Source organism: Balaenoptera borealis, assembly GCF_965194805.1.
Source record: "Balaenoptera borealis genome assembly, chromosome: 16".
NCBI classification, from domain to species: domain Eukaryota; kingdom Metazoa; phylum Chordata; class Mammalia; order Artiodactyla; family Balaenopteridae; genus Balaenoptera; species Balaenoptera borealis.
The window spans coordinates 26,245,188-26,270,011 of NC_138872.1; the positions used below are offsets into that span (position 1 = coordinate 26,245,188).

Consider the following 24,824-nt stretch of genomic DNA (forward strand, 5'->3'; position numbering starts at 1 on the left):
GAGACCGGAATCCAGATTTGCTCTGCCCATTGGGCATCGGGACCCAAAACCACAAGGGTTTGCGGTTTGTGGCTAATTCTGAGAACTTGTTCAGCCCCAGATGGTGTCACATGAGCTGGGGTTTATCAGCCCCTGGTCTGGGCACATTCCTGGAGACCCTAGCTAGGCCCCCAGATGGCGGAAGTGGAAACACCCCCAGACGCATCTAGTTTCCAGCTCTAAAGCAGGCACTGCCCACTCCAGATGGCCTGGGCAGACTACTGTGCCCAGACTCGGCGTCAGGCTGACCTTGGTTCAGACCTCGCTCAACCCTGAACTCACTGGTTGACGTTGGGCCGGCCACTTCCCTGCTCTGTGCCTCTCATTACATATTTCCGTCTGCTAAATGAGTACAATACCTGCCTCACAGGACTGATTTGAGGATTCAGGGAGATGGATACGGATCTGCTCTTCAAACTTCGGGCAGGTGCGAAGAGAATAAGCAGATAGGCTTCTGTTGACCTGCAGAAGATTTTCTCCCAATATTTCATTATGAAATGTCTATACGTACAGCGAAGTTGAAAGAAGTATACAGCGAACACCCATATGCTTGTCATCTTACACCCACCAGCTACATCTACCATTAACATTTTGTTATACTTGCTTTATTGCATATCTATTCATCCATTAATCCATCTTTTTAAAAAAAAATGTATTTCAAAGAAAGTTACAGTTAGCAGTATATTTCCCTTTAAACATTTCAACATGCATGCCATTATGATTCTTTTCTTTAGATGTAAAATTTTCTTTAGATGTAAAAAGGCACAAATGTTGTGTTTACTTGTTGAAAATTGACATGTTATACAGTATGTAGCCTGCACCCTTATCTTAATATAGAGCATTTTCATCACCCCAGAATATTCCCTCCTGTTCTTTCCCAGTCAGTGCCTGCTCCCACCCCTCAGTGGCAGTCACTGCCCCCTCCAAAACCTTCTGGGACACGGCCCCGACCTCCTCCTTGGCATTCAAGGAGGATCTGCCTTCCACACCAGTGCTGCTCGTTCCTTTCACCACCACCACCTCCAGCCTCCCTGCCTCCGGGCCTTTGCATGTGCAATCTCTGCCATAGAATACCCTTCTCCAGATTCCATTAGTCACACTATTGCAGAAATGCCAGCTGCTCTAGAAAGCCTTCTGTGACAACCCCTAACTCTGACCCTTCCTCTGGATGCCCCCCCCAAGGCCCTCTGCAATGCCAACCCCCTGAGATGGTGTTACTCTGGGGAAACCAAGCCTGTGCCCCACTCCCAGCCCAACACAGGTACAGATACCAGTGTAGCAAATGAATGAATGAATGAATGAATGCCCTTACTCTCTCCATACCAGTTGGGGAGAAATCTGAGTCCTCCTTGCCTCTTACCCCCAGCCCCAGCCTAGGTCCTACCTCCATGTTTAATTGATGCCACTTCCTCCCTCCCCCACCAGGCCTACCTGAGAACCTCTCTAGGGTGAGGGGGCATTTGTCTCTCCCCACCGAGGCCTGCTCTCAAGCCAGGCTGAGAATAAATGTGAGTTCTGCCGAACTCTGCAGGGAGATGCTTCCTCCCTACTCCCTGGGGGCAATGGAGGCTCTGAAGGCAGGCATGGGTGATGTTAAGTCCTGCCAAGCTCACCAATGTCACCACTGGCCCCTGGGCCAGCCCCTCTCTGGGACTCAGTTTCCCTATCTGCAGTGGGTGCATTAATGGGACAGGCTTTGGAGCCAGATGTTGGGTTCAAATTCTGCTGCCAGTTCTCTCCAAGCCTGTTTCTTTGGTGTTGAGATGGTGACCAGAATGGCCTGGCCTCAAGAGGAGGTTGTAAAGGTCAGGTGACTTAATCATGCAAAGTGCTGAGAACAGGGCGCAGCACACAGTAGGTGCTCAGTAGATGGCATTTTTATTCCCATAATTCCGGGTCCCTGCTGGCACCACAAGGCAGCAAGTCAGTGAAAACCATGAGGGGTGTAAGGGGGGTGCTTGAGCCCGGGCCCTGGACCATCTTATCATCTGTAGGGGCTAGACGGGCTCCAGGGTAGGGACCCTAAGAACCACATGTGCCTGTGTTCCTACATCCCATATGCCTTCTCAGCTCTGGACAATCACTTCTCCTCTGGGGCCTCAGTCTGGCCATCTGAGAAATGGGCATAATCACACTTTCCCAGCAGGGTTTTGAGGATTAAAGAGGAAACATCTGGAATATACCTGGAGCTTCATGGGGGCTCAGTAAACCCCGTTTTTGACTCCCCATTCCTGGCACTTAGTGTGATAAAACTGCTTGTTAAACAAAAATATTGCCTTTTAAAATTGAAATACAGGGGCTTCCCTGGTGGCGCAGTGGTTGAGCGGCCGCCTGCCAATGCAGGGGACACGGGTTCCAGCCCTGGTCCGGGAGGATCCCGCAAGCCGCGGAGCAACTGGGCCCGTGCACCACAACTACTGAGCCCGTGTGCCACAACTGCTGAAGCCTGCGTGCCTGGAGCCTGTGCTCCGCAACAAGAGAAGCCACCGCAAGAGAAGCCCTCGGCAACTAGAGAAAGCCCGCGCACAGCCACGGAAGATGCAATGCAGCCAATAAATAAATAAAATCTATTTTAAAAAATTAAAAAATAAAATAAAATAAAATTGAAATACAATGCAAAGAGGGCAACTGTGCCTTTCTCCACCTCCCCATCCCTCCCACCAGAGAGCAGGGATCAACGCCCACTGTAAATTGTAGAGGGCGGTGCACACATGAAGGTCAGTCATCAGAGGCTCTGTGCCTGTCCTCAGTCCTGAGACCAGCCAAGTCCTGGTGGCCATGAGGCCAGCCTGCCCCTTCAGGCCCCGAGAGGATTAGTGTAGCTCCGGCACCAGGGAGATCACCTGGGCTTAGCGTTCAAAAGGCACCTTTGTCTGGAGCTGGTGGGACCAGGCCCTGGGAGGTAACTCACCCTGAAGGTGACTCAGCCTGCAGGGGGCCACGTGGGGGATTCATGCAGGAGGCTGTCAAGACCAGGAAACAGAACCAGCCCCACTATCAACCCCTCCTCTCAGCACTGGTCCCCCTCATGAACCGTCAGCTCGCCAGGCCTGCGGGGGGCTGCCGAACGGGGGGCTTCCTGCACGTCTGGTTTCATTGCCCACTCTAAGTGCGGAGGTTCAGAGCCTGGGCTCTGGAGTCAAGGGCCTGGGTTCAGGTTCTAACCTCATTACTTCCTAGCTGTGTGGCCTTGGGCAAGTCTCTTAACCTCTCTGTGCCTCAGGTTTCCTCAACTCTAGAATGAAGGTAAAAACAGTTCCTAGAAAGAAGGGTTGATTCAAGGAGTTGATGACATATGTATCTAAAGCCCTTAGAACAGTTTCTGGCTCTTATTAAGCATAAAATTAACACAGCAAGTATTACTTTTATAGCGTAGCCATGAAAAGCCCAGGCTTTGGAGTAAGGGTAAGAAGGACCTGGTTCAAATCCTGGTTTTGCCACTTAGAAGCTGTCCAATTCCATTTCTCTGAGCCTGTTTCCTCATATGTAATACAGGGTGATAATACCCACTGATCATGGTCACTATGAAAATTAACTGAGCAAAGGGATGTTAAGCATCTAACACAATGTCCGGTATACAGTAAGTGCTCAGTAGAGGTTAGCTGCTCTCACTGCTACTGTGTGCAGCCACAGGTCTCGCCATGACAAAGACCCTCCCTGACCTTGAGGTGCTCTTGGTCAAGTGGAAAACAGGGTGAGGCAGTGACATCCAGTGTGAACACAATAATAGACCCTGCCTAGGGCACGTGAGGCTGGAGGCGCTCTTCTCAGTACTCTACAAGGACTGTCTCATTTCATCCTCAAACGACCTATGAGTGAGTCCTACGGGATTCCCATTTCGCAGATGAGGAGCCTGAGGCACAGAGATAGCTCTGCTCCCTCTTCATGCTCCAAGAGGATCAGCTGAGGCCACGTCTAGGCAGCCTTGAATGCCAAACCTGGGAGTTTGGATGATTTCCTGTTGGCCGTGAGAATCCAGCCATGGAAGGTCAAGAATGAGCTGAAGGAGGACAGGATGGAAGAGAGGAGGTTGTGAGGACAGGGAGGGCAGGTGCGGTCCTCGTGAGAGAGGAGGAGGGTGTGCTGGGGTTTGGGTAGAGAGGCAGGAACAGGTGAAGGCAGGATGAGGAGGGAGAATAATGCAGCAGTAACACGAGCTAAAGGCACTGAGGGCTTCTGATGGGTGAGTCACCATCCTGAGTGCTGGTTAACCCTCAAAACCAAATTACTATCATCTCCAAGTTACTGATGAAGAAATCGAAAGTCAGCGAGATTAAAAGACTTGCCTGAGGCCACACGGCAGCTCGGATGGGATCTGAACACAGGCAGCTAACACAAGCTACTCATTTAATCACTGCATTGTTCTGGATGGGAGTCAGGAGACACTGGAGATGAGAAAGGAGTCAAAGATAAATCCCAACATGTCACTCAGCACTAGGCCTGGCATGTAGTAGGTGCCAGTAATTGTAGGTGGGTGGATGGGAGGGAAGGAGGAAAGAAGGGACAGGGGTAGGAAGAAAGGGTAGAAGGTGGATGGATGGATGGATGAATGGGTATGGGAATGGATGGATGGGTAGATGGAAGGATGAATGGGTGGGTGGGTGGATGAATGGATGGATGGATGAATGGATGGAAGGATGAATGGGTATGTGAATGGATGGATGGGTAGATGGGTGGGTGGGTGGATGGATGGGTAGATGGAAGGATGAATGGGTGGGTGGATGAAAGGATGGATGGATGGATGGATGGATGGGAGGATGGTCATTCCTATTGGTGGGTAAACCTCTAGATGGGTTCCAACTCTCCTCTGCACCCCCCTCAAATCCTCTGATCCAGTTCCCAAAACTTAACTGGCACCTTTTCACTCAGGCCCACTCATAAGTACCAACTTGGGGCCATTCCCCAGAACCAAGGAGGCCCATCCTGAGCAGCAGAGAGGAGCCCAGGAGAGAGAGGCAGGACTCCCACTTTCCCATCCCAGCTCTGCTACTGTGAGGCCTTGGGCCAACCAGGCTCCTGTCTGGTGTCAGTTTCCCTGCCCGCACAGTGTAGCTTTCCTCAGTGTAGCTTTGTCCTGAGGTCTATCCTGAGGTGTGTCAACAGCAGGTGTGTAGTCAGTAGTGATCCCTCCCGGGCAACACTGAGTCTCACTCATCTTTGCTTCCTGGAATGCTGGCTCCTTTTCTCCCTGGAAAACTCTTACCCTTCAAAATTCAGCTCAGACATCACTTCTGAGAAATGTCCCAAAGTCAGAGAGACAGAGACAGACAGACACAGACTCAGACTCAGAGAGACAGAGTGAAAGATGGAGGTATTTAGAAAAATAGAGAGAGGAGAGTGAAAGGGTGGGAGGGGAGAGGGACACAGGGAGCTCGAGGCAGAGGCGGAGGAAGGCAGGACGAGACACAGAGGCTGCCCGGGCCAACCAGCAAAGTTTGGGATGTGAAGCTACAATGACTAGGCCCCAAGTTCCCTCACCTCCCAGGAGCCCTGCCTGGAGCTGGGGAGGGCACCAGAGGCAGAGGCCAAGGTAGCCCCTGTGTGACTGGAGAACAAACCAGCCGGGAGGTGCTGAGATAGAGGAGTCGTTTATTGAGAGCTCAGGACTTGCCAAGGAGGCGCCAGAGCTTTCTCCAAAGCAGAGTGCTGGGGCTGACCCTGCAGTCCCCACCCCAGACTGGGGGCAGAGCTGCAGGGCCAGAGCACCTGGGTGAGCCTGCGTGGATAAAGGACACTTACACTGTCACCGACACAGGCTGGAGCCTGGGAGGGAAACTGAGGCAGAGCGGGCAGATGGACAGGACTCTGGCAGTCAACAGGGAGGGATGGTGGCCAGCTGTCAGCCTCAGGATGCCACGTCAGCACAACAGCATTCTGCAAGTGGCAACGGCTCAAGGTTAGGCCCTCTGAGTCCTTGTGCCCAACACCGCCACCACATACCCTCATCCCTGCAGCCATCTCTGTGTGCCCCCCCACCCCATGCCCTGGGGTTAGCACTGTACTTGGGACACAGCTGGCACTTATTAAGTGAATGAATGAAGAAATGAATGAATGATGAATAAACGACATTCAGTGTGGGAGAGGTCACTGACTTTAGGACTTAAAGAGACATAAGTTCAAGTGCCATTTCTCCTGCTAATTTATTGTGTGAACTTGGGCCAGAAATGTGGCCTCCTTCAGCCTTGGTCCTCATCTGAGAAATGGGCCCAGAATTCCCTGATCTGCCCACCTCCCAGAGCTGTACTGAGACTCAAAGCTGTGCTGGATTGAAAAGGATTGTGAGGCCATGTCAATATTCAGTAAGAAAAAATGTCATGATCTATTAGCCACGCCTGCCACGGGCACAGCAGAAGGGAGAGACAGAACGTGTACTTGCTACCCCTGGACCAGGGGAACTGTGATTCTGTGAGTAAACCTGAGGTTCCATCCTATCGGCCAGTCCTGTGTCTGAATTGAGCAGGAAAGAACTCTGTGACTGCTTGACAATGTCTGCCACGGGCAAGTAAGGAAGGAGTGATAGCACATACGTTGTATATTTGCCATTCCCAAATTAGGTAATTTATAATCCCTGAGCAACTTAGAAAATGGTGCAGGGACAGACCAGCTGATGAAGCAGAGCAGTCCCCTCATGAGTTTCAAGCAGGGCTCTCCAGAGACAAGCTTAAGGCCCATCTAGGCCACACCTGCATGGGAAACTCACCGCTATGATCACGAGAGCCGCACTGGCAAAATTGACATTGAGAACCTTAGGCAGGGGGATTCCAACATCCAGGTTCACTGTGAAGAGGGTGTGGCTGAAAGCAAAGATATGTGGGGAGCCAAGGTGGGACCTGCTGACCCTATTCCACAACTTTCTTTAGCGAGGCAGTTCTCTTCTTGGAGACTCAGGTTCCCATACTGGCAGACTCCTACTCATCCTGCTAAACCCAAATAAAAATGTCCTTTTTCTGTATCATCTTAAGGGGTCCCTTCAGTAGAACCTCCTTGAGGTTCTGTCAGTCCCTTGCACATTCTGGGTCATCTATATTCTACTCATTTGTTTACATGACTATTTCACTCTGGATTGTGAGCTTGAACACAAGCTCTTGAGGCCCAGAGTCCGGCATGATGTAGGAGCTAATCAATGTTGTCTGTATGGAAACAAACTTGGTTTCTGCATCTTGGAAATGGGGATCAACCCCTCTCCAGCCTCAGTGTCTCTATTAAGAACAATGGATAATAACCAAATCACTTTGCTGTACACTTGAAACTAACACAACATTGTAAATTAACTATACTTCAATAAAAAATTAAAAAAAAAAAAAACAATGGAGAGAGGCAATGGATTTGGCAATACTGAGTTCAGACACTCCATGTGTCCAAGAAGACAGTGAAGGCTGCCCTTACCATTGAGCTTTGGCATGTAAGCTACCCGGACCACATTACTGAGCCATTCTTCTAAACGGGACGCCTGCAACAGAGCACACAGAGGGCTGGGAGGTGTGGCTTTGCAGGGAGCTGTGCAACCCTTCCCCAGGGATAAAAATCCAGAGGTCCAGCTGCCCCAGCCTCCCCACCCCCATGCCTGAGGACATAGCTCCTGGTAGACACAGGGCCCGCTGGGGTGGGCTGTCCACCAGTGACCCCAAAGGGGATTCTGTGATTTAGGCAGGGTTCACCCTGTGCCCCATGAGCTTGGACGAGCCGCTCTCCCGGAGGAAGGGTCTGTGGGGCCTGTGTCTGAGAAAGAGGGAGGAAATGTGCCCAGCGCCAGTAACTCTGTGTGGTCTGATCTTAGATTCCTGTGAGTTTAGAAACACTTAGAATGACCTAGAACCTGAGACCATCGTGAAATTCTAGAACCTCAGGCCTCTGAGAAGCAGGAAACTAAGGGCTCTGTGGGCCTCTGAAATGTTAGAACTTTCTGAGTTTAGGAACCTTATTACTGTGTGAAATTCCAGAATTCTGAACCCTAGTGAGGTTCTACACATTTACAACTTTGTGAGGTTCCAAGACTTTGGAAGATCATGAGATTCACTTTCCTAAGACAATGACTATATTATACGTGCGTATGTGTGTCCGCAACCCCCCCTTCCCACACACACCTGTCCGGATGTTTGCCCACTCTGGCTTATTGGGGCAGAGCCCAGACTGGGGCCAGCTCAGTCATATGGCCCATGACTCATCCTGCCTCCTTTCCACCCCGACCTGTAGACCCTCACCAATGCCAAGCTGCTCACCCTCCCAGGAACTTGCAACAAAGGCGTGGGCGAAGGAGGAGGCCAGCTTGACACTGAGCCTGGTGGAGAGAAAAGAGATGTTGAGGGGCCCCAGCACCCACCACACCCCCAGCCTGCCCCACCCCTAGCTCTCCAGGATCAGGAAGCAGGGTTACAGGGCCAACTCTGCCTCTATCCAGCCTTGACTCAGAGACTCAGTTTTCCCACCTGTAAAATGGGCCTGGAGGGAGCTAACCTCCTTCTGAGATATCATGACTGCCACCTCCGACTCCATGGCCCTGGAGCCTTGGTCTGAATCCCAGTTGTTTGACTGAACCTCTCTAAGGAGTGGCCCTCCCATAGACTGAGCCTTGGACACAGAGTGCCCTGCACCCAACAGCTGCTCACTAAAGGCAATAAACCACCAACGGATCACAGCTGGCTCAAATGCAGGTCCAGGGCCAGAGCCCGGACACACATCTCTGTCTCCTGAAGGGCTGAGGCTTCAATTGCCACCAGGAAGGGGAGACGAACCCTGGCAGTCAGTGAGGGCTTTTGTCAAGCTTACAAATGGGGCGATGGTGGAGCCCTGTAGGGGGGTAGTAGTAGCCTGAGGGGCCGGCAGGGGTCCGGTGAGCACCGGGTACCTATGGCCCAGGACAGTCTGATCCCAGAGTCCCCTGGGAAAACCCCTGTATCCAGGGGAGGGACAGAGAGGCCCCAGGCCAAGGTGAGAGCACTGGGCCCAGAGAATGGAGGCCCAGACTGTGGACCTGCTTCCAGGGACAACCCACTGTGCGAGCGTGGGCTTTGTGCCATGCACGTGTAAGGAAAGATCGTCATCAACATCACCATCTTGGTCATTATGATTATCATGAGGCCTAGTTACCACAGGGGTGGAGAAACTAGAGAAATAGCTAGTCCACATGAATAACAAAGCATCTGACAACATTCAAGGACAGTTACCTCCACGGCCAGCCTCTAGGGCTGATAACTCAGGAGTCTAGACTCCATACCCCACAGCAGGTTTATCTCCAGGGCCAGCTTTTGAGCAGGTGCAGTGGAAGATGCCCACTCTGGAGCCAATTCTCTGGGCCCCAGTTGCCTCATCTGTACAATGGGCTAATACCACCCCTTCCCAGCAGGTCCCAGAGGCAAGGAAGATGCTGGTAAAACACTTGCAATTTAGTTGCTGCTCAAGAAATAAGAGAGGGTTTCTGTCGGTCCCTAATTCTTGTTCGTAAAGACAAGGCCCAGGATCCCACATTACCGTTCCAGGGACAGGGAGAGGTGCAGCTTGGTAGCTGACGGAGCCAGCTGGGCATTTAAAGTCATCACCTGCATGGGAACAGCAGGCAGAGATTACACTGAATTTGGCAGAAGGAACTTGAGGACAGGTCTGCCTTGGCCAACAGGTGAATTTCCACCGTCTATTTCCTCCACTACCCCTTGCTGAGGCCCTACCGTGTGTTAGGGTCCACGCTGGGCTATGAGGAGGTAACTTGAAGGTTCTGGCGCTCAAGAACCAGGGTACTGAGGGCAATCGGTGTTGGAGGCGAGGCAGCTCTAGGGCTGCAGGAGCTTGGACAGACCCTCAACCCAGCCTGCAGTGGGTGAGGGAAGGCATCCCCCGTGAGGTGACTCCTGAGCTGAATCTTGGAAGGTGAGGAGTTAGCCAAGGGAAGGGGAGAAACTGCCCTCCAGGTGGTGGTCCCTGCACAAACAAAGGCAGGGTGGTGCGACCAGGTAGCCCTGAGTAACTGGCTTAGGGCGCAAGGCTGGGAAAGGCACAAGGATGAGGCAAGGGGCTGGGGATGGAATGGTGTTTGGCCGTGCAGAGCCAGGGCAGAGAGTGAGCAGGGGAAGGACCTGCCACTGCCCGGATGTATGGCTGGGAAAACCAGTAGCGGTGGGGTAGAGGGGAGCAGACTGGAGGTGGGGGCCAGGAGGGAGCTGGAGGGTCATCCAAGAGATATGTGAGCACAGAGAGGCTGGGGAGGTGGGGGCAATTCCTGAGGTCCTGAGGAAGCACAGTGGACACGTGTGTGATGAGGGAGCAGCTGGGAGTCCAAGGGCACTTGGGTCTCAGCTCAGGTGATGACAGTGGGGGCGGGGTTTCCTGTGCTGTGCCACATGGGGCCTCCCACCCTGAGATCCGCAGCCTGGAGAGGGTCAGCCCTACTTAGAACCCCAGTGCCAGCTCCCACCCCTCAGCTGCTCACTCTGTTCAGCTGGAAGAAGGCTTCACGGGTCCCTTTAGGGAGGTAGGACAGCACATGGATGTTAGCTGGGACGGAGACCATGGCCTTCTTGTCCTGGAGCGTGACCGTGGGTGCTTCTTTTACCCGCAGTGAGAGCAGGAGCTGCTGGCCTGGTGGCAGCTTCCTCAGGGTCTGGAGAGAAGCAGGGGCAGAGTCGGGGGCAGAGTAGGGGCACGAGGAGAGAAGCAGGGGCAGCTTAGATGCTCCACTAATAGAATCAGTTAGTCAGTCAACAAACACTCATTGAGCACCTAGTGGGCCCAAGGCACCGTGCTGGGAGCTGAGGTAACAGCCTGAACCAGACAGGCCTGGTCTTGGCCCCCACGAGGCTGACACTCAGGTGCGGAGATACCAATCCACAGAACAACCAATCAGAGTCAAAATCCTCCCCCTAGGACACACTTTATTACACAACATAAAAAAACAAAACAAAAAATATCCCCGATGCCTACACTCCCTACATCATCCATCCTCTGCCCTCCTATCTCACTTCCCACCACTGGCCCCTCATTCTCTCCTCTCCAGACTCACTGACCACTTCGCTGTTCCTCCAACTAGCCAGGCATGCTCCCACCTCAGGGCCTTTGCACTTGCTGCTCCCTCTGCCAGAACTGTCTTCCCCAGACACCCGCATGGCTCCCTCCATCCCCTCCTTCAGCCTTCAGCTCACACATCGCCTCCTCAATGAGGGCTTTGCAGAGCACCCTCCTCCACCTTTCTGACACTGTGTATATTCTACTTATTTATTTGTTCAATGTCTGTCCCTCCCACCACAATGGCAGCTCCTTGAACACGGAGACTTTTGTCTACTTTTCACCAATTGCCCCTTCTGCATGCCCAGCACCTAGCACAGGGCCTGGTACATAGTAGGTGCTCAGTGAATATTAGTTGACTGAATGAATCACACAATCAGCAAATGCTGAATCTCATAATCACGACATCGTGGATTACAGAAATGCTGGAAACCACGCATCCACAGAAGGTTAGAATCACTTGAATGCTGGGATCTGGTGACCAATTCCTCAAGCCCCAACTCCCGGGGTTGCAGTATCATAAAGACAGGGGGAATCACCGGATTCCAGCCTCCTATATCCACAGATTCTGAAGCCATGGAACCAAACTCAGAACTGGGGCCACACACAGGGCTCTGATGCTGTGAAAACAAAGGCTTCAGGCTCCAGAGACAAGCCCAGCCTCCCTAGGCTAAGAGACATGGCATGCCTTGTTGCATCCATGGGTCCCTGCTCCTGCCACCCTGGCCTCCCCCAAGTCCCTTTCCACCATCTTACAACTCCTCAGAAGAACGAGGTTCTTCTGAATGTCTAGCCCCAATCTCAGCCTTTGCCTGAGACACCTATGCCCTTTAGCCCAAAACACCAATAAGCAGAGGCCCCACTCAGGCCCACCAAAGCTGCTTTCCATCACCACCTTCAAGGACTCACAGAATTTGTCTGTGTCCCCAAATTCAGCTGCCCTCTCCATCTTCTCTGGTGGAAGCCCAGGCCTTGTGGGTCTCTTTCTAACCTCTGTCAGAATCTGCTGTTACGTAAAGACCTTGTAGTAGTCATTTCAACTTCAGTATAATTCAGATTCCCACAGCTGGAAAGAAGCTGATTCAGCACCAGTTGGAGGGATGGGAAAGCTGAGGACCAGGCCCTGCAGTCACGTACTGACTGATGCCCACTAGTCAAATCTCCCTGAATCTCCCCCCTTCTCTTTCATCTCCATGGCCACTGCCCTGAGTCTTCTCTCTGAGGACAAGAAGACTGAGACCAAGATGAAGTAAGGCAGTTGGAGGGAGGGGGCTCAATCACTTGGAAAGAATCTGCTTGACATAGGAGCAACAGCCCCAGGACAAATGCCCAGTTGACTTCTGGCGCAGTTAGACGCTGGTCCTTTCTTCTCTAAGCAAAATCTGCTATCAGGAAAGGATAAGGTGTTAGTCAATCACACTTTAGTATGAATTTGCACTCAACATTCAATTGCAGCTGTCTGGAGAGCTGTATTGAGAAAGATTCTGGAGTCCACTCAGGGTCATCAGGAAAGAGCTACAGTGAACAAAGCCCACGAAAGGGTCACTCACCTCAGGGACCAAAGCTGCCAGCTCTGTAGTTGTCAGTGGAACACTGCTGGAAACCTGGACCCAAGACCAAATGGGATGGGGGTGGGGGGTAAACACAGAGCCAAATAGGGATCCCTCAGCACACACAAAGTAGTTTTCCCCTACCCAATTTTATACATACCTCTCTACAGACACTCATGTTCCTTCTATTGACCAATGATGAGTGCTTACTACATGCCAGACACATGCTAAGGGTCTTGTGTGCCTTCACTCATTTCACCTTTATAACTGCTCGAGGAGGTGGGTGCTACGATTATTCCCATTTTACAGATGGGAAACCTGAGGCTCCTGTCCAGGGTCATAAGCTGGTAAATGGTGGCACCAGGCTTTAACCCAGTCAGGCTAATTCTAGAACTTCTAAACTGCCCTGCCAGAGCGCATAATCTGAAGGCCCAGGGATCTGATCCCAGACATTTTTGCCTTTTACCCCAAAAATATTTTCAAATACTATAAATTTGTTTCCACTATTTACACATCAGGACATTTCATATAAATTTGCAGTTTCTGGCTAAAAAATTGGAAAATCTGGTCACACCTGCCTCCCAGCTCAGGACCCTGTTCCAACCACCCCATAGGCCTTCAGTGTGCTCTCTGGACCCCACCTGCAGGAAGTGAGTAATCAGTCCCTGCTCCCTTGGGCTGAGCTGCAGGTAGGATCCCAGGTAGCTCAGAGCTCCCTGCCTTTGGACAGGGCTGAGACCAAGAAAATGTCTCTGGCTAAGGCTTCCGGGGGCTGGGGCTTCCAGACATCTGTGAGGGTGTGAGAGGGGGCCAGAATGGAAACAGAGAGGTCTCAGAAGCTTCAAAACAAATGTCCAAGTGACCTTTGGTATAGTCCAACCCTAGTCTTCTTCTCTCCAACTCAAATATGCTCTTAAGAAAGCAGTGGGAATGTTAGCCATTCACACTTTAGTGTAAAATTGGGCTTTGACTCTAGAAGGGCTCATCTGGTGCAGGGATGGGAAGTTGGCTACATTTCATATGCCAATTTTGACCAATTCAAAGTAACGTCCTGAGTGTCATGTTGAGAAGGATTTGGAAATTCCATTCAGGTTTAGCCAAGTAGAGGCCATTATCAATTAGCAATGTCTGCCTGAAGGACAAGAGTGGGTATGTGCATGCTATAAACCTGTCCAACTCTCTCCTATTATAAGAAGAGGGCTCGTCAAGGCTGATCAGTGATGATGTGACTAGGTCACCGCTAGCATTGCCAAGGTCCAGCAGGGCAGGGTGCCGTACTCACCAGTTCAAGGGTGATGTCCAGGTCAAGGGCACTAATGGTCTGCAGGAGCCCAAACACGGTGTTAAAGAGGTAGAGAGGCACAGTCACCTGGGATGTGTGGTCCTCCTTGGGGGCACCTTGATGTGGTTGGGGGGCTTGGGGAAGTCGATGATGTCACCTGCTACGCTCTTCACAATGGGCTGCAGGGGCAGGAGACAGCGCGTGGCAGGGTCTCAGGGCAGCTCACTCACCTGGCTTTGACTTAGCATCCCCTGCCTGGCCTCCACTTGTACCCCACCACCCCTACCTGTGGGCGGGGCCTCGGCAGGCACTCACATTGATGTCCAGCTCTATGTACTGGTTGGAGATGAGAGACAATGTGGCCAGAGTGAATTCCACGGACCCAAGAGCCCCGAGGGCACCAGGCCTGCATGAGGAGGGGAGGAAGGAGAAAGACCTCATGAGCCCAGGCCCCAGTAATAACAGGCTCTGCTTCTATTTATAGAGTGCCTGCTGAACGCCTAAAACTCTACTAAGCATTCACCAGGGCACTACTGTCATCCCCATTCTACAGATATGGAAACTGAGGCTCCAATAGAGGAAGTCACCAGCCCCAGCCCACACAAGCCACAGAGTAGCAAAGCCAGGGTTCCTGTTTTCCAGAGCCGGTGCCACCAACCACGTTGTTGCCCTGTCTCTCTCATATAATACCACATTCAGAGACATATCTGCCCCCAAGTTTTCTATCCTTATCCTAGTTATGCATTTTTATACTTTTCAAGGCCCTTTTGTGAATACAAAAGGCATCCATGTCTCCACAAGGCTCAGAGAGGCTGGGGGCCACTGTGGCTGCAGGGCCTTGGGTTCCTTACCTAAGCTCTGAGCCTCAGTCATCTTGTCTGTCCAGATAATAACAGTATCTGCCTCATGCTTCTGACAGTGCCAGACACACCGCCGGTGCTCAGTAAGTGGCCTGAAGCCCCCGGCAGATGGAGACCTGGATGGCTCCGGGTCTCCTCACCCTGCGGAACTGACCTCAACCCAGAACACCACCATTAGGCCTCCTCAAAGTGGCGGCCTCGTCAGTCTGAGGAAGACATGAAAGGTCCCAGAATTCTGCCCCGTCCTCTTCCCTGGTACCCCACCCGCTGGGGTAATGGTGGGGGAGACGTAAGAGCAGGTGCAGAGAGGAGGAGGGTGGGCCCCAACTTACACAGCACGGCCCCCAGGAGCTCATTCACCACGCCCAGCACGCTGTCCACCACGGGGCACGGCTGTGTCCGGAGGAGACAGGAGTTACAGGAGAGTAACAGCGGGCCCCAGCCTGGCACGGGGAACAGCTTCATTTTCTTTGAACGATTTGCTATGTGGTCCCAGGGACCGAGGTAAGGCAGACGATGTAGATGGATGGCGAGACACACAGATGGGAGGCAGGGGAGGGGCTGGAGCTTGAAGTGTCAGAGGGCGGAGTGGGTGGTGGAGAGGGCCAGTTACATGAGTCCCCTCAGAAAACCTTGGAGGATGCTGGGGGGACAAGAAGACACATTCCAGAGGCTAGCTGGGGTGTAGGGACAAGGCCCTCCCCCAAGGAAACAAGGTCTCAGGTCCCTCCTGCCATCCATGTGGGCACTGGGAGACCTACAATCCAGATCCCCCAGAGGGGCGCCTCCTCCCCTCCACCTGGAATCAGGGCTGGCCCAGGGCATCCACTGTGCACACCACCCCGGGTTTCCTAAAAACCCCTGGGCTCTGCCATCAGGGAACAAGTTGTCCGGCTTCCAGAATCCCAAGTCTGGGAATCACAGAATCTGAGTCCACCAGAGCAGGAATCCCAGAGGTGGTCCAGCCCAGCCCCTTCACTCCTTCAGCCCCTTCATTCTACTGCTGGGGCCGGAGAAGAGAAGTGACCTGTCCAAGGTCACAGCTGTTCTCAGAGAGACAAGCTGTTTTCATTTAAACTTGGAGCCCCAAACTCCAGGGCTTCTGAGGTCAGGCACGTCTCGGAAATGAGAGGAGACCAGAGGGGCTGTGATGGGTGGGGGGAAGAGCCTCCTGGGCACCAGCCATGTGCGGCCTACAGGAAGGAGGTACGTGCAGCTGGGGTGGCTGATTGCATAAGAGAAGCCAGAAATGGGATTGTTTAGAGAAATCTCCAATCTCTAAGTGCTGGTAATTAACTCTTATTTTTAAAACCTCTTTGAGTCACATGAATCCTGTCTTGCAGCTAATGGTCCAGAGACCCCAGTTATGGGCCACAATTTAAATGTACTCACACCCCCTTGTTGAAATCTACCTGAGATGGGCCTGGGCTGGGGTCTCTGCTGCTGGGAGCTCCCCTTCTCCCCCTGAGCTTCTTTTCTGATTGGATTCTTCAAGCCCAGGGCAGTTTTGCTAACCTCAGTCCCCCACACGCTTGCCATCTCCATGGGTGTTCTTAACAAGGACTCACAGGAGAGGTCCTGCCAGGACTGGGGATCAGGAGGCCTGACTGCTCTTTGCTGGCTGTGTGACCCCAACAAGCCCTCCTCTCTCTGTCCTCAGTGAATTGGGGCTTTGGCCAGACCAGCTTTTCTTAAGTGTGGTTCAAGGGACGACGGGGGCAGGCCATGGACAAGCATCCTGGAGCAGTTTAATCATAATGTGTTTAACATGTACATGTATGTGATCTTCTAGACACGTTTGCCAAGCACAGGGCTTCGTTTAAAATCACTGAGTGACCGAATTTTTTAATTCAAACCTAGTTTAAAGAAAAGTATAAAGTCAATAATAATAATACAGGTGGCAAAGACAGAGCAGGGGGTAAGAAAGGGACTTACTTGGATTTGGGAGCAGGGGACTCAGGTCACCTGGATTCAGAGGTCTGGGGACAGATTGTGCCAGCCCACCTACAGACTCGCAGGCGGCGGCACCTGGGAGGCCCGTGCGCAGGCCAGGATGGGATTACCTGATGGGCGTGGAAGGAAAACACAGCCTAATCCTGCCTGGCGCCCAGATTAACTCAAAGCCGGGGGAGGAGGGGCACGGCTCAGGGTGTACTTGGCTTGCAGCCCTCACACTCACGAATTCTGGCAGCACCTTGAAGAGCGTCTGTTCCACGACCCCAAAGAGCGGTGCGGGCAGCAGCCTGGGCAGAGTGAGATGCGTGAAGGTGTGGCCACCACGCGGGGACAGCGCCAACCCAGATGACGGGGCAGGGTGGGCACTGGAGGTTCTGGACATCACGCATCTCCTCTCCTCGTGGGCTCGGCTGGGGCTTTGGGCAGCTGGGTTTAAATCTTGGCTTTGCCTCACCATGGGACCCAGAGGAGGATTTCAGTTTCCCCATCCGTACAGTGCCTGCCTTAGAGAGAGCAGTTGCTGCTGAGATCAAATGGGAGTGTATACATGTCTGGTGCTCAGTAAAAGTCTGTTCCCTTCGTCTTCTCCAATATGTGTAGACATTTGGGCCTAAAACAGCACCTGGCTTAGAGTGAGGGTTCAATAAGTACTTGTTGAATAAATGAGTATTTGTTAAGTGAATGAATGCCTGAGAGGGTGCCCTGAGGATGTGCATGTATCGATAGATGGGCTTAGGTCTGTTTGGAGAGTATGGGGGTACAGAGGGAGGGGTGACAATCACAGAACCACAACCACAGGACACCCTCCTGAGCTTCACCCCCTCCAAGCCCCCTCTAGCCCAGAGGAACAGGATGGAGCCACTGGGGTTTAAGGAGCCCAAGACCCTGCCTGGAAACCTCTTACTAAGACCCTTCTGCAGACAGGGCCAACCCCGGTTCACCCTGTTCCTGGGCGCTAACACAGAGCTGTCCGATAACCCATCACTGGTCAGGGCCACCCAGCAAAGGTGGGGTGTAGGTGTGGGTGTGGGATTTAGCCTGGAACAGAGGGACTAACAGGGGTTGACTCAACGTGTGAGGCAGGGGAGGCAGCAGGTGTCGCTGGGCGGGGATGCAGAGTGCTGTGAGAAAGCCTTGGACCTGAGTCCAAAGACCAGCTCATCTCCGTGCTTGCCTCAAGCTGTGTGTGTGACCTTGGGCAAGTCCCTTGCCCTCTGTGGACCTCAGCTGTCCCATGGAAGAAGGATCACTGTGACCTGACAGTTGGGGGAAGAGATGGATATAAAAGTGCCAGATCATTAAATTTAGGTCCTCATTATACAGATGGGGACGCTGAAGCCCAGACAGGGGAAGGGGTTCCCCTGGAGGGTCACACAGCAAGTCAGGGGCTGAGCTGGGTCTCGTATATGCCAAGAGCAGGGACTGAAATGCCTACAGGTCAAGGGACCACAGAGGGCCCTTGTTCTACCTGGAAGAAGGGAGGCAGGATCTCGGGGGCTGGAGAAGGGGGACGCTCAGGAGTGGACGTTGCAAGCTGCAGGCTGGGCCAGAGTCCCCGTCCCTGCCAGTCTGCAGGTCTGCGCCGAGGCTTGATCTGGTGAGACAGGCCCCGCCCAGCCGTCCGCTCCCTGGAGACCCAGGAGACTTCCGCCCGGTGCGCGCACGCGCGATGAGCCCGAGGAGGTCCGGGCGCGGGGAGCAGCTCAACACCGGCTGCAGACCGCGGACTCACCCTGAGAGCAGGCTGATGTGGCCCAGGTGCGTGCTGCAGCGCGTGAGGATGTGGATGGGCGTACGCCACGCGCTCACGCCCAGCGCCACCCGCGACGACACTTTCACCTCAGCTGCCAGCTGCAAGAGGCCCCCCGGGGGGCTGCGAGACCTGATGCTGGGGGCGTGGCCAGGCGGCCAGGCACCACCCACCAGGGCCGCCTTAGCCGCGGCCACCCCGGGGCCGCTGACCAGGGCTCTGACGAGCGGCGGGTGGGGTAGCCCTGTGAGCGGCCCCATTCCCTCCTCTCACCTCCTGCCTCCCTGCCCCTTTGCATGTCCCTGCGCCCCCTCCCTCACCCCCACCAGTGAGCTCCAGGCAGTGGGGTAGGGGTCTCCAGAGAGAGAGATGGAAGTCTCTGGACGTCAGTGGGATGGAGATCCCTGGGGAGGGGTAGTGGGGTGGGATCCAGGAAGGGAATAGGAAAGTGGGAGTCTCTTGGGAAGGAAGGAAGGAGGAAATAGGGGGGCAGGGGGTGGGTGTGGAGAGACAATGAGGTAGGGGGTCCCCAGGGGCACACTCACCCGGAGCCACGCAGGCCCACCTTGGTGTGCAGGCTCAGCTGCACCCCAAACCCAGGCAGCAGCCTCAGAGACACCTTCGGCAGTGTGATTTCCTCAGTCTTCAGCCTGCATGGAGGAGAGGGCCACTGACTACCAGACAACCCCCCCACCCCCACCCTGCCCCAGGACCAGTCCCTCAGTGCCTGGACCATCTCAGACCAGGCAGAGCCTGGAGCCTCTCTTGGGTGTGTCCACTGTCCCACTTCTAACCCATAAACCCAACTGTGGGCCCTTGAGCCAGTTACTTCACCTCTCTGGACCTCAGTTTCTGCATCTGTTAAGTGGGGTTATACAAGTTCCCACTTCATAGGGATGTTGCAGAGAAAAATTAGATAATGTAGGTGCACAGCTGGTAAAGCATATGCTCTGGAACTGTAATATCATCATCCTCACTGGAGGCTCAATGAGCTAAAGTGCTCCCCCCACCCCATCCCAATGGCCTCAGCCCTGGTTCAGTCTCTGGCCTGGGTCATTGTCCTTCCACTCCCATCTCCTAGGCTCTCACACACACAACCCAAGGGGGTTCTCAAACACAGCTCCCCACAGTTCATTATTTTCTCTGTCCACTGGGCCTTTGCCCAGGCTGTTCCCTCAGTCTGGAATACCCTTTCCTTAATTTTCCTTCCACTCTGCATCCACTGTCAGCTAGGTGACTCCTCTGGCTCTCCTGATTTCAGCTAGGGTATCTCCTCCTCCAGGAAGCCCTCCTTACTGCTTCTCTGACTCAGGCAAATACGCTCCTCTGAGCAGCTCCCACACCCTGCCTGGACTGCCTCTATCACTGCCCTGAGCTTACAGGATCATGACTGCTGGGTCCGACCTCATACTGGCGGCTCTTTGAAGCTAGGACAATGGTTCATGTCTGCGGCCCCAGCCTCACCAAGTAGAGGGGATTCTACAGTGGGAGGGGGACTAGATCTATTAATAATGATAATAATAATAGTTAATATTTATGGAGCATTTATTATGTGCCAGGCTCTGTTTCAGCCTGATACAGATTCACTGTCCTGGCAACAACCCCATGAGTAGTTGCTCATGGTGCAGCCAGTAAAAGCCAGATGGTTCAAATCCCAGCTCTACCACTAATTGACTGGGTGACGTTGGGCAAATCACATTGCTGCTCCGTACCTCAGTTTCCCTGTGTGTAAAATAGGGATAATGACAATACCTACCACAGATTGGCACTTAGTGATCCTTGAGCAGTCAGTCCTTACCAGCTCCCCTTCCAGACATCTGTTTACTGTTTTGGGAGGTGGGCATCCATTCCCCTTCTGCTCCCAGCACTCCATTTCCTCCTGTACAGTGACACTTCCCCATACCCCTCTCCTGGCCTTCAGCCTTTCTTGAGGCCTGTTGTTTGGCCATCCCCTGATCCACCACCAGCCGTGGACTCGTTCCTGCCTACCTGGGGCAGGCAGTATGGCGGTGATTAAACACCCAGACACCGCCCCCGCCCTGCCCTGCTACTGCACTTCCTAGCTGGGTGAGTTCGCGCAAGTCCCTTCACTGCCTGTGGGGACGTCGATCGTCTCACCTATTAAGTGCAGTTGATGACGTTCCTACCTCTGGATTCACTGGATAATTTACTCACAGTGCTTAGCACGGTGCTAGGCACCCAGAAAACCTGTCTACGTGGTCAGTAAGTTATAAATATTAGCTCTTAAGGGATTTCATTCATTCATTCAAAAATATTTTTTGAGCATCTGTTATGTGTCAAGCACTACTTATGATACTGGGGACACAGCAGTGAACAAGCCAGACAAAAGTCCTAGCCCTCCTGGGGTTTATAATCTAGCAAGGGAGGCAAGGAAAAAAAAAAGTGAAATATATGGGGTACAGGGATGTGATTCATTCCCTATAGAACATGAAGGCAGGCAAGGGGACAAGGAGAGGCTGGTCAGGGCAGGGGTCTTTGGAGCAGACACCTGAAGAGGAGGAGGGAGAGAGCCATGCAGATACCTGGATTAACCCAGAGAGAGCAACTTGGATTAGCCCAGAGAGACTGAGCAACTTGCCCCAGGTCACACAGTGAGTAATTGAAATTGACCCCAGAGCTGGAACCCTCAACCACAGGGGCATACTGCCTGGCACGCAGTAGACTCCTTATTTTCTGACTCTGGTTCTTGGGACTCCCTGTCCAGGCTCCCCATGAAATTCCCACTGCCTGCCAACAAATTAAAAAGAGTCAACATCTTCTCTATTCCCTGAAGCAAAGAAAAGATCAGACTTCGTGTAGGGCACACAGGTAGGTGGTCAAGCGGCCACACTGTAAGGACTCACCCAGAAAGCTCCTTGACAATGCCAAGAACCCCTCCGTAGCTCAGCAGGCCACCTCCTCCGAGCAGGCCCCCTGAGCCCAGGAGGCCCTGGTTCACAGATGTGACAGTCCCCAGCATGTTCTGCAAAATGGGCCCCCCAACCAGCGAGTTCTGGATGGCTGAAAACAGGGTGGTGGGGAGGAAGGTTCATTTTACAGATGAGGAAGCTAAGGCCCAGAGAGGGGCAGAGATTTGCCCAAAGTCACACAGCAAATTGGGTTTGGGACCAAGAGTATGACTAGGGCTCCTGACCCTGGGTCACCCGGTAGCACCGAAAGTTGGGGCAAAAGTAAAGGAGGGAGCACACAGCCACCAGGGAACGATCAAGAGGGAGGAGGCGACCTCTGCCCCTCCTGGGCACCCTTGGTCTGACTCTGTGCAGATCGTGAGAAGGGCAAGATGGAAAGGACCGCCTTGTGGAGGTTGCAACAGGGCGGGGTAGCCTCCGTGAAGCATTTGCTATTCACAACTATGGTCACCCTGGGCCATTGAGCCCTGGAGCAGCAAATGCCCAGTGGAGTTCCCCCACCCCAGAAACGTGGGGCAGAGATGTTGGCCCAGCCAGCACCCTCCCCTGGACCTCCTCAACCACCCCCGCCCCCGTCCCTGAGGGAGACACAGGCCCCGCATGCCCATCCCACCTGGTTCACCTCTCAGAAGAGAGTGAACTAATCGCCCACTGGAACCTGCAAGCAAACTTTTAACCCCCTGAACTCCCTATGCAGTTGGGAATCAAAACCTGTTCTCATCTGTTCCTGAAGCATAAGCATGTGAGCCTATCTATGGGGTGGTTTACTCTGCAGCTGGACCCCTCACACACTGCCCACCTCGGGCTCACCTTTGCCGAGTTCATCCTTGTCAATCCGAGCAAGCATGCCCACCGTCTCAAGCAGCCCCTGGCACGGAGTCACCAGACCCCAGAGGAGAAGCAGAGACCACACGCCCAGCATCGCCGGCATCACACCTACTGGGGGCGGAAGCAGGAACCCTGAGGCCATCCTTTTGCCCAGACGTTATCCTCCCTCTGCCCCTTCCCCAACCCGGGGTCCTCCTGCCCACCTGGCACAACTCAAGTCCAGCTTCACTCCCTGGAAAGCCCTCTCCATCCAATTCAAGCAGCGGCTAACACATTTGACTTAAAAGTCTTAGTCCTCTGTGGCCCCAGTGACCCTGGACCTGTCTCTGAGGGAGAGCCACAGAGGGGCCTTCCTCTCTGGGACAGCAGGATGGGAGCTCTGTTTCCTGGACTGCTTTCCCATTGGCTCAAGAGGCCATTTTAGAAGGTGTGGCTGATTGGAGACATTCAGCAGTTAGATTTAGCATGTCCCGTTTCTCTCCTCCTCCCCTGCCTCTATCCTGGATTGATGTTGAAAGGAACGAGATAGGAGGTGAGAGCAGGGCTAACTTACTAGTTTCATAGAATGGGATTTTTCTGTATGAAGTTCCATATCTGCCAACCCAGTCACATACCCATCTATCCCCTCATGTGACCCCTGCTTAAACCCTTCAGCAGTCCCCCACTGCCCTTGGGATAAAACCCAGGCTCCTTACTGTTACTCACAAGGGCCCTGCCTGCCTCTTTGACCTTCTTAGTCTTAGCCATGACAAGCTCCTTCCACCTCAGGGCCTTTGCACATGCTGTTCTTTCTGTTCGGGAGGCTCTTCCTCTGGTTCTTTGCATGACTACCTCCTCATCTTTCAGGTTCTGAATAAATGTCAACTGCTTGGAAAGGCCTCCATCCTTTACTTTGTCCACAGAAGCCCGTCTGTCACTAACATCACCCAGAATATTTACTTTAAGGCAATTTGTGATCATGCATTGTGCTTGTGTCCTCATGAGCCATCTCTGTGAGCTCTGTGAGGGCAGGGACTGTGTCTAGGGCCTCCATGCACTGTTGTGTGCTGGAGGGGGTGCCTGCTGAGGGGGCAAGAGTGGATGGAAATCCAGCCCCACTTCACTCGCCAATAGTTTGCCCTGGTGCAGGCTGTGTCTACCCAAGAGGACACCTTTTCCTCATTTGCACAGAGGTACATATGGGCTCTGTATGGACTAGCAGCCATCTCAGCAGGACTGGTCCCAGAGGGGTTCCCTGTAACCTTGAATCTCTTATGAAGGAAATATTACCACAATGAGAAACCAGTCAGAATCCATGGCTTAGAGAAAAATGGACACCCCGCCTTGAGCCTAGGACAATTCTGTCCTCAGTCCACACATCCCTGCTTTTGCCCCTCTCTGAGCCCCAGTCTTCCCATCTGCAAAATGGGCTTTTTCTCCCATCACCCTCCAGGTACCCCCAGTGTTCTCCTAGGGAGAATTCTTTCAGTGCCCATTATTCAGATGGGACAGCAGGATGGTCACAGGATCAACGATTGAGGATCTGGATAAAGCCTCCCGCAGGTCTCCCGCAGGCTGCCTTACCCGCTCCTGCAGCTCCACGAGGAGTGGGTGGGCGATCCCGGCCTCCTGTCGGCTCCTCCACCCTCTCAGGCCTGGGGGCAGCTCTTATATGCCCACAATGGCTCTGGGGACATAAAGGGGGCACAGCCACCAGAAACCCTTTAGTGTGTCCTGTCAGAAGCAAATTGCAGCTTTCCCTGTGGGCCTGGGCTAAGCCTTCCTTCTGGGGGGAGAGTAAAAGGGGGGACTGGCTGGGGTCAGTGCCCAGGGGTGGGAATGAAACCATGGGGACTGCAAAGGCAGCCACCTCCCCCCAGAACTTGGGCTGGGGTAGGGCATTGAGCCTATCTATAGGATCTCCCTCCAGGGTTCTCCAAGGGTCACACCCCGATGGCACAGAATCCACCCTGCTTCCCCACCTACCCCAACTGAGGCCCAGGGAAAGAAGGAAGGAGCTTAAGGCTGCTGGGTCTTCTGTCCCTCTGCCACTACCCCCATCCCAGGCCTGGCAGGGAGATGGCCATGGGGCCTGGAGAGAGGAACTCTGGGCCAGCAGGGGGGAGGGGCACCAACTCCACCCCCACCTCCCAAGACCCAGTGTTCCCCCTGGAGTTCCAGAGCAGGCTGCTTTTTTCCCTTCCTGAGTCTGGTGCAGATGACGGTAGAGAGAAATTCATTCATTCATCCATCCATTCATTCATTCGTTCTTCAGCAGGCGTTTGTGGAGCACCTACTGTTTGCTAGGTGCTGGGGATACACCTGTAAACAAAAGAAACAAACCACCTGCCCTGAAGGAGATGACCAGTAGAAATATAATGCAATTAAAAAGTTTTCTAGTAGCCACATTTTTTAAAAAGGTGAAAAAGAAACAAATGAATTAATTTTTTTAACATGTTTATTGGAGTATAATTGCTTTACAATGGTGTGTTAGTTTCTGCTTTATAAGAAAGTGAATCAGCTATACATATACATATATCCCCATATCTCCTCCCACTTGCGTCTCCCTCCCACCCTCCCTGTCCCACCCCTCTAGGTGGTCACAAAACACCGAGCTGTTCTCCCTGTGAAATGAATTAATTTTAATAGTATAGTTTA

At 53.1% G+C, this 24,824-nt stretch overlaps 1 protein-coding gene across 1 annotated transcript; it reads right to left on the reverse strand.

The window, feature by feature from the left end:
- Positions 1–62: 62 nt before the first annotated feature.
- On the reverse strand, positions 63–24,740 carry BPIFB3 (BPI fold containing family B member 3). Its single transcript, XM_082362344.1, is given in 17 exon segments — positions 63–5,913; positions 6,740–6,816; positions 7,426–7,675; positions 8,227–8,317; positions 9,508–9,575; positions 10,460–10,630; positions 12,582–12,635; positions 13,864–13,970; positions 13,973–14,042; positions 14,179–14,258; positions 14,261–14,269; positions 15,056–15,116; positions 16,903–16,966; positions 18,412–18,552; positions 18,975–19,079; positions 21,294–21,450; positions 22,170–24,740. Coding segments are annotated over 17 exon segments (1,950 nt in total). The 5' UTR covers positions 22,330–24,740; the 3' UTR covers positions 63–5,628.
- Between the last annotated feature and the right edge of the window lie 84 nt (positions 24,741–24,824).